This window comes from Falco peregrinus, chromosome Z (genome assembly GCF_023634155.1).
Source record: "Falco peregrinus isolate bFalPer1 chromosome Z, bFalPer1.pri, whole genome shotgun sequence".
Taxonomy (NCBI): Eukaryota; Metazoa; Chordata; class Aves; order Falconiformes; family Falconidae; genus Falco; species Falco peregrinus.
In genome coordinates this window covers 32,597,354-32,609,676 of record NC_073739.1, presented here as the reverse complement: position 1 = coordinate 32,609,676, position 12,323 = coordinate 32,597,354, and the positions used below count along the sequence as shown (strand labels likewise).

Genomic DNA, 12,323 nt, shown 5'->3' with positions numbered 1-12,323 from the left:
TTCATCCCCTTCTCACTGGCAGCAGTGGCATCCCCGAAGATACCATGGTCATCACAGGGCCCTGTTTCCCTTCTACTTTTACCCTGTTTCATAGCTCATCCCATGCTGCTTCCCTTTCTGCAGATCTGTCTGGGCTCCTTTTTCACCAGCTGTCATTGCTGCCTGCTCACAAGGCTTCCCACATGCCAAGCGTGGGGCTTCTAGCACCTAGGACACCTGGGGGACGGAGTACAGACACCTTCTCTGAGGGGTGATGAGGACTGGGATCCAAGAGCAGTTTAGGGCAGCCTCAATCTTACAAATGGAGCGGTTAAGGTCCTGCATGAACATAGCCATTCCTTTCCTGTTTGTGGCTCAGTTGGGCAACTTGCAGTCTGAGAATTAGACAGAAAGTGAGAAAAGAGAGCAATCCTATGGAAATGTCAAGGCAGCCTCAGCCCATGAATCAGAAAAGGTAATACTTGCTCCTGGGCATTTTACTCCAATTCAAGGCAGTTGCTGCTGGAAGGGAGCATTGGAAATCATAAGGGAAATGTCTGGAAAGGGACTTAGTTGGCTGTTGCCTGATGGTCCACAGCAGGATCAAGTAGAGCTTTTCCATCAGAGACTGGTAGAGCCTCTGGAGACGTGGGAGTGTAGGTCGCCATGCATATGCCAGGGAGCTACATCATCACCCTCTTCATTACCTCTAGTATTTAGCTGTTTTTCTTTTCAGGTGGCTGTGTGGGACTTGGGGTCCAAATGCACTTTCCCTGTCCTGACTACGTTCACACAAGGATGCTTGTCTCTGAGTAATCTTGACAATGCCTTCTTAGTGCTGTCTGCCTTGGACTTAAAGGAGGGCAAGGACATGCAATTCGTCTGATGTTCCTTATTTATGTAATTTTGGAAAACAGCATGAACATGATGCTGTGTTTCTCTGCCATCCCTTCCAGAACATTGGGAAAAAGATGACCTGCCAAGAGTTCATTGCTAACCTCCAGGGGATGAACAACGGCAAAGACTTCCCAAAAGGACTGTTGAAGGTAAGAAGTGAACTGCAGAACGTGGGTTTCGTTTTTAGTGAGAGATGGTTCAAACCAAAACACCTTGCTTCCATTTCCTGAATCTTAATTGTCAAACATGACAAGCAATGGGCACGTTTCTCTTTCTAGAATGTATATAATATGCAGTGTTTATTCTGTGGTTGTCCCTCTTGCCTTCACTTGACTGTGATCAATTCTCTCTGCAGCATGGAGAGGCAAGACTGAACTCTAGTAGGGTCAGCTCCAGAGCTGTCGTTTTGTAAGGTCATCCAGTCATGCCCTCCCAGAGTGCTGTCTCCTGGTTACAATGGACAGAAACAGCCAGTTGGTTCTGGCTGTTGAAGGGCTAATCCTGTGCTCTGCTTATCTGGAAGGTGTGTGTGTCTTCTCATCAAAGGTGCTTTGGGGTTTTCACATTAGAGCAGGAGATGCAATTTCAGATTAGAATGTGTTGTCTGGCACAGGCTGCTTTGCTTCAGGTTTTTTCATTAAGTTTGTGCCAGGAGTTAAATCTGAAGAACAGGGAGGGAGGCTGAGCAGGACAAATCTTGTTTCATTGTGAAGAATAATGAGAATGTTTCATTTCTCTTTTGTCTGATCGCTGGCATGAAACAGCAATCTGTTTGAATGAAGAGAGGAGCGCATACACTAGCGTTCATAATTTATTATTTTTTTTGTAATGGAAATAAAAACGAGAGGTTGCTGCATCTGAGAGCTGACCCAAAGCCTACTGAAGTAAATAAGAAGAATTGCCATCTCTTCTGGAAGTTTTGTTTCAGGCCCGTTGCGAAATGTGGGTGGACCTGCATAGTTAAAAGTAGCAGACTTTGTTTTCTAGTATTGATAGTTTCTTCAGTTTCTCCAGCCTCTTTGGGGACCTTTTTGTTGGACCCTGCTACCTCAGTTCTTACTAAGGAGTTAGGAATATAAACTCAACCCCTTGTTTGTAGATTTAATATCTTTATTTTTTAAATCTGGATAAAGAATCTTTTATCTTCAGCAGCAACACTTAAATTTTTTTCCCAAGGAATCTTATCTCTCAGTCTGCCATAGAGACATGTGTTGAGATTAATTTGCAGGCTAATTACAGCCCTTATTGAATAAATAGGTCTCTAGACTGTGTTTAAATAACCTTTTTGAGAGATGAGAGACTTCCACTGGTGCTCACCTGCTGTTTATTTTCCTGCTGACAGAATTACGCAGCCAGGGTGTATCTTGGTGTTCGGTGCTGACCTGCTAATGCTAAGGCTGCCTGGCTCTTTGCGAGCCCACCCGAAGCAAGGACTGGGGCTCAGGATTTTTTGGATGTAGCAGGATGGAAGGAACCCAGTGTCTGTGTCTCTCCTTGTTTGAGGCTTTCTGCCCTTTTCTGCGTGCTGCCCTGATGTCCTGGGGACAGAGGTGGCACCCAGCCTCAGTCTGTCATCTAGCTTGTCTGAAGATTTGCTGATGATCTGCCCCTTGTTGTTTTAATTCATTAGTGGAGTGAGTGACAGTAATTGTGCATTTCAGTAGCTACATTGCTGCGTCCGCAGCAGCCACCCTGCCACTAGATATGTGATTACAAAGACTTAGCAGAAATTAAATTTGCATTAGTCTCAATAAATTAAATTCACAGAGCCCTGCTTCAACACATCGCCAAAGTGCATATGGCTTGCTGGTGCATTAGCAGTGTAGCTAATGAGCATCGTGAGGCTGCAAACCATCTCCCGGCATCCTTCCCCAGCCGCCTGGGAGAGGAAGGATGGATTCCACAGGGTGGCAGCATGCCCCCGTGGGAGCAAGGTCCGGCGCACCCACTGGTGGCTAATGCAGACCCGTGGGGAAGCAAGTGGGCTTTTCTGCCTCTCCATTCTTTCTGAGTTCCTCTCATGGCTCTGCTGCACCCCTGCATGAAGCTCTGCAACTCTGCCAAGCCCTGTAACAAAACTGAGTGGTGCTGGAGGGGAAGGAAGAGGGGGGAGATCTTACCAAGTGTTTACATCTTTGCAGGTAGTGTTCACCCAGGGCTTGGGAAGCTCTGTGCAGCTTTTACTGTGGAGCCAGATCAGAGAGCCAGGCATGCAAATGCTGCTTGGGCTATCCAGGACAGTCAGCTGACAGGCAGAAATCAAATGCTGCCTTCAATCAATCCCGTCGCCCTTAGTGCTACTGAGCACAGAGTGCAGCCTTTAGCATTTGTTTTGTCTGGATAGGAAAACAGGCCTTCAAGGGGCAGACATCAGCACCTGAGCAGGGACACTTCTGTCTTCTGTGTGATTTTTTGTAAAAAATTGCGACTCTCCAGTCCCACAATGGAGTCATCTCTTTTTTTAATTATTTTTTTTCCTAACAATAAGGATACTTTGGTAAACACTGTAAGGCCTTCAGGACATGATTCTTGAGAGCAGAGATTTTACTCTAGCTAGAGATGGAAATGAGAAATGCTAATATGATCTTGCTGGCCTTGTGTCTTTCTGTTCATTAACACTGAAAAGAGTTTTGCTTTTGTACACCTGTCTGCACAAAGATTCATCTCTTTTTCTTCCTCATTCCTTTTGTCAGATCTGAGTTTGCTTTTAAAGTTGGGACCCATAAGGGTAAATATGACAAACTGTGATTAAAAGCATGGTTGTCCCCATGGGATCTGCTTGCAACATGCACACATTCAGTACTCTGCTAGGCAGGCAGATATATGTACGTTCCCTTTTATTCCATCTTGGCTCCAGTTTGACTGTCTGTCACGCATCCCATTAATCTGCTGTTGGCTGCTAGTAAAGGCTAGATGCGGAGACAGTAGCCTGATTTCCAGTTACGTACTGTCAGCGCATGACGACCTGAGAGTGGTAGTTTATACGTACTGCAGGGTTCCTGTATGCCTTCAAGCTGGGGCAAATCCTTGTAAATGAGAACCAGCATCCCAAGCTGTGATTCTCTTCTCTGGTGTAAATCAGAAGCATCTATTTCTGTGGACCTGGCTGGTGTAGAAGGTGAGTCAGGTCTGTCAAATCCAGGCAAATTAAGGTTATTGGAAGTGAAATTTTTCAAAAGCAATAAGACTCTTTGAAACTCCTGTCCTTTGACTCTGAGCTGTCTCATCCAAGCACACAAGTAATTTTATATTGTGTCGAGCTGTGATCAGGCAAAGGTGAACCTGAATTTCAGTTTTGATCTTATACTTTCCTGTAGCAAAGGTCCCTTCGTCCTGGTGAGCTGAAGCCCCAAAAAGAGTGCTAAATACTAAGAGCTGGGACTGCCCCTGTTCTAGTTAGTGCAGCAGTACTCTGCTGTAGATCGGCTTGATGCTCGCTCCTAAGACTGATGGTGAATCACACAGTTAACCAGCATTTACAAGTGGAGACAAGTGACAGGTTTACCAGGACTGAGAGAGACAAAGGGACCCAACTGCAGCACTAATCTCCTCAGAGCATATGTCTCTGACATCCCAGATTAGCTGCTGCAGATGCTGCTGTGGACACTGAGGGAAGCTGGAGGAGAGGTACAGCACCACCATGAATCAGAGAACCAAACACATCAGAAACAGTTACTCAGTCCAACCTGTGGGTTTTTACCCTAAGAGTTTTGTGATCAGACCATTGTTCATTTATTCCTGTAGAAAGGGAGGCCATGGCTAGGGTCTTCCTACTTGGAAGGGAAATGAAATCAGTCTGGAGCAATGTCAGTAACCTCATGGCTACAGCGCAGGAGTGGCTGATCTGCAGGCTGGTTCCTTCCTCCCGTGCTTACCCTGGCTTTAATCTGGTGCAGTGATACCATCTTCACTCATGATACCCTGAGTTTGCATTATGTGGCCATAGCCTTCTTCAAAGCTGGGCTTCACGGGATTGGCTGGAATGAGGAGGGAATTGGCTGGGGAAGAGCCTGATTTTGGCCATGCACACTCGCTTCGCTTCCTGCAGGTGGTACCATCCCCACTAATGAGGTGCTGGTACAGCTCTGGCCACTGTGTCTTCCTCTTGTCACCTTGTGCAAAGTGTGTAAGACTCCGCTCCAGCAAGGTGGCAGCGGTGAGGCCTTTCTTTGCAAGGAGAGAAAATGTCTGCCCAAGCACACAGAGAGCCTGCAAAGAGTCATCACCTCTGAGGAAATGGATCCCTGTTTTTGTTAGGCACCGTCCCGGGAAGGGTGCTGTGTCATTAGTCTGTGTGCTAAGTGCTGCCTACCCACATTGTCATGCATAAGTAAGTGTCCCCTGCATCTGCTGTGTCCAAGGTGCCTCATTCGTGGAGCAAGGGCATCACCCAGCCCCTGATGTGGGCTGACTCTGGTGGCTGTGCTGCCCCATGACATGAACACTGGATGTGTGGGGGTTGTACCTGGCTGTGTGTCTTCTGGCAGGAGGTGGTAGCTCTTTGCTGACCCATCGTGTTGTCAGCTGCTCCGTCATGCTGAGGGATCTGAGATGCTGTGCGGGGACTTGGCTAGAGCCATCGCAGCAGGGGCTGCTGATGGAGGTTGTGCTGTCAGGGAGCTTTCCCGTCATGCTGAGGGACCTGGGATGCTCTATGGGGACTTGGCTAGAGCCATCCCAGCAGGGGCTTGTGATGGAGGTAAGGTGCCAGTCCTGTGTAAAAGATCTGCTTTTACTCAAAGGTTGTGTTTTGGCTAGGCTTTATCTCCTGGAGAAACACTGTTAATGAAGTGACCAAATCAAGCGTGAGCTGCTGGTGCTGAACTCTTCTGAAGAACCAGTCTTCCTTAATATCCTAAATGATCTGAATTCTTGATCAGGATTGCTGGGATATGCAATTTCCTATATAAGCTGCAAGGTAGGGTTTATCTCATTTTGCTGTCAGTTCCCTGCACTTTAATTAAGGACTTAATTTTTTTCCCCCAACTTTTTCTGCCACCTCTCTCTTTTTTCCCCCTTTTCTCCCCTTTTCCCCCTTTTTTCCGTTCCCCCTTCCCCCCTTTTTTCAACACCCCCCCCCTTTTTCCCCTTTTTCTTTTTTTTCCTTTAAAAGCCCTCCAAAGCAAACACTCAATTTAAAGAGAATTACTGGCATCTTACTTCATCCATTCCAATTTCAGGTATTTAGCAGAGAGAAGGGTGGCTAAGTCCCCCCACCTCCCCTCCATTTACACGGAGGAAATCACACTAATCAGACTGCTGTGTACACCCTAATTGCTCTCATCTGCAGTCTCTGCACTACTTTCATTTCATGGCCAAGGTTCTTCAGCAGGGAATTCCCACCTTCCTGCCACTGCTGAATGGAGACGGGAGCGTGATGAAATCGAGGAGATGGGGGTGCGTGGCAGCATGCCAGAAGAGCCCCAAGAGGACAGCACTGACTGCTGGAGCGCCCTGCTGCAGTGGGCACAGAGAGGGGTCAGAGGGGACCAAGTGTCTCTGCTCTGCTAAAAAAGCCAGAGCTCTGCTTGGTTAGAGAGATTGCCTCCTTGTTTCTCCCCAACATGAAGTTTTCCTGTTAAAAATATATCTGTTGGGATAATGTTTCTAGGGCAGCCATTTCTTATCTGTTTGAAATGAAAGATTGCTGAAGACCCCTTTCAGCTGCTAGGAGACAAGAGTCCAATCTGGCAGTATAAAAGTCAGGGAATGCAGGATAAAACCATTAATCCTTGTCTCAAACAGTTGTTTGCAAAAGCATACTTTTACTCTCCAAAGAGCCACAGAGTTGTAGTGACTGAAGGGAACACCTGGCTTGTCTTCACTCCCCTCCATCCTCAGCGAGGACCTTCTTGCTGCGATAATCTTTGTTTCTTCAGCTTGTGATTTTTTTGGGGTGTTGTCATTTGTCTTGTGTAAGAGTAATAACCAGTTAAAGCATGCCTGTGCAGAGCTGTGCATTAAACCAGGTTATGATGGTGCATGCATTGCTTTGGGTCCCATGAATAACGGAGATCCTGACATCCCCCTGTCCCGTTGATATGCAAATGCATTTTCTTTTTGAGTTCCAGAACTTGCTTCAATGCATATAAAGAGAAAACCCCAAAATCTATGCACTTCTCTCAAGTGAAATAAGTCCAGATACTGTCTTGAGGAAAGCAATGTAAGATAATAGGAAAAATCTAGTGCTTTCCACAAACTCTCTGTCCCTGAGCGGGCAAAGCAGAACTTCAGGAAAGGCTTAACACATAAAATTTTATGATGGTGATCCAGGAATAAGGATTCCTCTGTGTGGTCTAGGGGTGGTACTAGGGATTGCTTATTTTGATAGGAGGCAGGCATTTCAGGATGGGCTTTTCTGCTTTCATGATCTCTATTTCTCTGAATTATTTTTGCTCCCCCAACCTTTCATCTCTTTGCTTTCTGATTGTTATTCAAAAGATCTCACCTAGCCCACCAGGCTTTTGTGTCAGCAAGGAGTGAAACCCAAGCAGGGTAAGCTAAGAATTTCCATTACTACTAGCTGCAATTACGTGGCTCAATACCAGCCTCCTAATGAATGTTTAGGGGGTTAATTTTCATCTGTGGAGGCAAGGTCTCAGTTGTGTCTCGTCCGGGTTGATCAGGCAAGTGAATCATTTGATGTTTGGCTGCTTCAGTCTGTCAGATAGCCAAGGCTGTCAGTTTTCCCCTGGTTTGACAGAAATGCTTAGTAGCGGCTCCTGAGGATGAATGTCATTGTTCAGAGCTTCCCATTTCTTGTGCTGTCAATGTGGAGGATACAGACTGGTAGTCTCCAGGAATGATGTGCTTTGCCACTTTAAATGAGGAATTTTGGGCTCTTTTCGAGTTGGGAAATCTCTAATACAATGTCACACATACATTTTGGTCCCTATGACATATTACTCCCACCTCCATGTAGGTAGAAAACAAATTCTGAAAAACATTCTTTGATCTTCCACCCACTGATCTGCTTGAAATTTAAGTTCTGTGCTGCAACTCAAGGGAAGGAGGAGTAGGAATATAATTTATACCATATTTAAAAAAAAAAAAAAAAGAGAAGAGGAGAAAACATTACTTTCACCCATTTTAGAATTATTGCTGTATAAAACTTTGGTATTTCTTCCTTCTGTTTGTCACCACACTTTTCAAATGCTATCGGACTGTAGTCTTTCTGACCCAATTACACTGTTTTCTTTCAAGCAAGAGCGCTAGGTTGCTCCTTAAAATTTTATTAACCACCCCCACCCCCCATGATGTTAAATGGAACATTTAATTTCTTTCTGAGGCCCTGCTTCCTTGGGTGATGAAGTATTTGTAAGATCCTGGTACAAACATGGGGCAAATCCAAGCCACCCATTTTCTCCCCTGCTGTCAGATGGTTTCTGGCAGGAGTCATGAGGCTTAGGAAGGATTTCTTTTGTTTTGCGGGCAAGACAGCTGAACATCACTCCATAGATATGTGCATTAGTGGAGCAAAGCAATGTTAGAGGTCATACCTGTTTCCCCCCCTGAAGTTGCTCTTTCCATGGTGCAATGCTTGCAAGTGCAGGTGACACCCATGTGAAACCTGTGTGGTTCTGAGCAGCCTTGATTCCTTCGCCTCTTCCCCCTCCCCTTTTCCCTCTTCCCCCCTTTTCCTTTTTGTTGTTGTTGTGTTTGCTGTCTGAATCAGAGGGAAGCATTGAAGGCTGGTTGTTTTTCTGTTTTTATGCACATCTCTGCAGGAGTGCTGGCTGGTGAGGGGTTTATTTTGGTGCTGTTGACTCTTAAATGTGCTCACTGCAGGGACAGAGGCAGGGCTTGTGTGCAGCTGATCTGAGAGAGTTGGTGGCTTTGCACCAGTGCTTGGCTCATCTCCCTGTGAGTTTCTGTCACAGCCATGGAGAATTTTGGGGTTTTAGTGCTTTTATGGATCTGTTCGAGGTGCTCCTGTTCTCTGTAGCTACATTTGGCAGCTTTCACTTAAGGAAATTGGTGGCCTGTGTTAGCTGGTGCCTACTATCTGGTTCACTTAACTTCTGTCAGCTCTATAGAGAGTAGACTATAGTTCCTAAAATGAGGATTGCAAGAGGAGAAACTTTTTCCCCTGGAGGCTGTAGTGCTTTGCTAGGAAATGCAGCAGCTAGTCAGTGACACAGAGCTGTTTTCAGATACTGTGAAGAAAATGGAGATGGGTAGTGGCATCTTTTCAGTTGCAGTGCTAATGAGGATGAAGGGGGCATGGTTTCTTTGCATCCCTGGTGTTACCAAAGAGCTTGTCTTCATTAAACCTATTTTCTCCCAGCATTCTCAGCAAGACACTCACCTTAGAGGGCTTTCTTTTGGCTCAAGGTGTAGCATGGATCCCAGAGAGGTACAGTGAAACCAGGATTGATTTAGTCTTTCACTAGCCAATATGGTTTTGTTACGCTGCTCACTTTTAGGCTCTTACTGATGTAAAAAGTCAGTACTAAAACTTTGTGTCTGTGACCATAAGCTAGTGGGCTGTGAATGCGCTTTTAGCCTGCTTCTCATGTAAAGTAAAACATACAGACTTGAGTTGCACTCATGGGGTCATGGGAGCAATGCCTGTTTTCCTGGTGCTATGAGTTGATGTGCTTTGCTTCCTGGTTGTGGTGGTCTAAGAGCACACGCTTATGTAGCTACAGTAGCCTAGTTGACATGGGATAGCTTTCTGGGCTGTAGTAATTTGACTGCTTTCCATTGTAAGGATTGCTTTCCATATTGTAAGAGAATCAGTCATCCCCAGAGATTCCTTCAGAGCCTGTAGTACAGGTGTATGTACTACAATATAAACCATAACAAAATAAAAGATTCTTTCTTGAGGACATCAACAGATGTTTTTTGCTGGTAAATTCAGATTGAGATAAACCCCAGCATCTCCATGAATGTCTGGTATATAACGTACTGTGGTTGGTGGAGAATAGGGGTCTGTCATGGGGAAATGTAGGTGGGTAATTTTGGTTAATAATTTTGCATTTTTCTGTCAGTATCCATCATTCTCCCACCGTACCTCTTGTTACCCTGTTAGGGTTCCTGTTGACCTCGTTGCTTATGCATGTAGAAATGAAGTCGTTGCTCAAGTATTTCTGCTGTTTACAGGGATGGTAGCTGGAGACATTTAGATTTAATGTTGATTGTCAGCTCCCCCTAGTCAGCACACCTCAGAAGTCATTATCTTAGGAACGTCAGTTCAAGAGTTTTACTGTTGATCAGTTATTAAGCTCTAGTTCTGTAGCCATCGTGTATGAGTAGCCTATCCAGAAGAATTAACTTTCCCCTCCCTGTCCTTTTTGGGGAGAAAAAAAAGCCCCAAGAATGAAGGAAGAAGGAAAGCAATGTTACGGAAGATGTAATGTTGTTTATTTAATAAGCAGTATTTAATAGCAGCATTAAATAGTGCCGCTTTTCTATGCTACACCAATATGTTACTGGCTTTTGAGTGTATATTTTGGGTAATCGATGTGTGTGTGTTTACATATCTGGTTGGCTTTTGTTGGTATTTTTGTCACTGGGATCAGGCTTAAGTGATGCTACTGAATTTGTGCGGCTTTGTGTGAAGACACAGAGTTCTTCAGACACAATAATGTGGTCCTTGGGTTTGGTCCCTAAAAGCCAGTATTGGATTTCACTTTGAATTCCACAGCTTTTCTTCTTGTGTTTGTTGATTTGCTGAATTATGTTAGGAGGACCAAGCAAGGACTGAGTACATTTGGCCTCCCAGGGAAACTTGACCGGTGGGAGGAAGAGATGGGAAGGAGCTCATTGCACAGTAAGTTGGAATGGCTACCTGTGGGTGATGTAGTCTGCCGTAGGCTGACAAGTTTTTGGGTGGTTTAAAAGGGTGAGATGGAAGGAAGAGTAGAGACTCTGGTTTTCCCCTCCTGCATTTGTTCTGGCCCAGGTTTCAAATCCCTCTGCTGGTTTATGGTTTCCTCCTTAGAGTAGGAAGGGACCCTAAATAGGCTCGCCATCCTTCTAGTCACCCCAGTAGTGTCACTGGGTTGTTCAGGCTAAATATTGACTGAATATCTGCATTCTGCGCCTTTCCCACCACCTCTTTGCTGGCCTCTGATCAAGGGGAAGGTCATGGCTTCTGGACACACCCGGAGGGTCCCCAGGGTGTGGGCAGCTTTTGTTTTTCTGGTGTTGCACAGCCATTTCAGCCCCTCTGTAAAAAAATCCCTTCTGTTCCTCTATTTATGTTAACAACCCACTTCTCCCTCAGAAATCCCTGTTGCTCAGTTACAGACAGAAATCAATTCTGTGTGCATACTAATTTCTAAAATGGTGGGCCTTCTCTAATGTTGAAGAGTGGTCTTTTCCCAGAAGAAGATAGTCACTGTGTACAGAGGGCTGCTGGCTCAGTCAGGAGTACAGGGCTGTATTATCACTTGCAGATGAAAATCAGGGGCACTGGTGAAATCTGAGCTGAATCCCTGAGCTGAAGACATTTAAGACTTCAAAAGCATGATCTCAGGAGGCTGTCTTTTGGAGCGCGTAAGCTGAGAAGTGTTTTCCATACTCCTTTGGGGGGGAAAAAATAAAATTGAACAAGATGCAGCGTGTCACCCTTGGCGTTTTGGACTGCTGCTCGGTTACAGCTGAATGCAGACCTGTTCCTGTCCTGCCTGAGGATCTCCTAATCTTAGCTCAGTGGATGCTAGGTGAAGAGCTGGCACACTTAGCGGCAATGGTAGTGCGCTGTGGGCAACAGAAGAGAAATGTTGCGCTGATTCAGTCTAGCTTGTGTTTAATAATGAAATTGGTCTGTGTAATTCACATTGGCCTAGGTCTGTGTGTGATATTTAGGGAATATAATTATTTCAAATGTGTTGAGGGTGCTTGGGGAGGTGGCCTTATAAATCTGAGAGCAAGAATAATCTGCTAGGCAGGGGCCTGCTAGGATAGGGAGTGATTTGTGGCCATTTATATAGCACCTGTCGGGACCTGCTGCTTAGCTCCTCTGGAGCTGTTTGATTGCACTGAGAATTTCCTCTAAGAAGCTATTTTCTTTGAAAAGCTTTTCCACTAGCAGTGGATAATTTCATATGGGTTAAGTAACATAAAACCTTTTCTGGGAAGTGGCACAAGTAACTTGGAGCATGCAATTGCTTGTTGCCAGAGAAAAAGGGTCCTCTGTTCCTGCAGGTACACCCTAGCAATGACAGATTTGTGTAAAAAAGCTGGAGCATGCTTGGGATTTGATCTTAATGTGTGAGGTGGGGGCAAGTGTCCTGACTGTCATGGAAATGAAAATGCATTTTGCATGTTTGCCAGGTGGGAAGAAGTATGTACCTCAGGCAGAACAGACGCAGGATCTGTGGGGAATCAGAAGTTTCTCACCCCAGCAACAGCTTTTATATTGATATTTAGGCTCCTTGTTCCCAGTTCCACTGACCATTGTCCTTCAGCATGGTCCACGCCTATTACAGTCTGTGAGA

The 12,323-nt window shown here is 45.4% G+C and overlaps 1 protein-coding gene across 9 annotated transcripts in view; it reads left to right on the top strand.

The window, feature by feature from the left end:
* PSD3 (pleckstrin and Sec7 domain containing 3) overlaps positions 1-12,323 on the top strand; it is a 140,378-nt gene that overhangs the window by 72,038 nt on the left and 56,017 nt on the right. For 7 of the 9 annotated variants that reach the window (XM_055790656.1, XM_055790657.1, XM_055790658.1 and 4 more), the window contains one exon: positions 936-1,025. The exons of 1 other annotated variant lie outside the window; for it this stretch is intronic. In XM_055790656.1, the coding sequence (XP_055646631.1) occupies positions 936-1,025 (90 nt within the window). Of the gene's footprint in view, positions 1-935; positions 1,026-5,634; positions 5,795-12,323 lie in introns of all 9 variants that reach the window. One more of the 9 variants, XR_008744753.1, reaches the window with a different exon arrangement.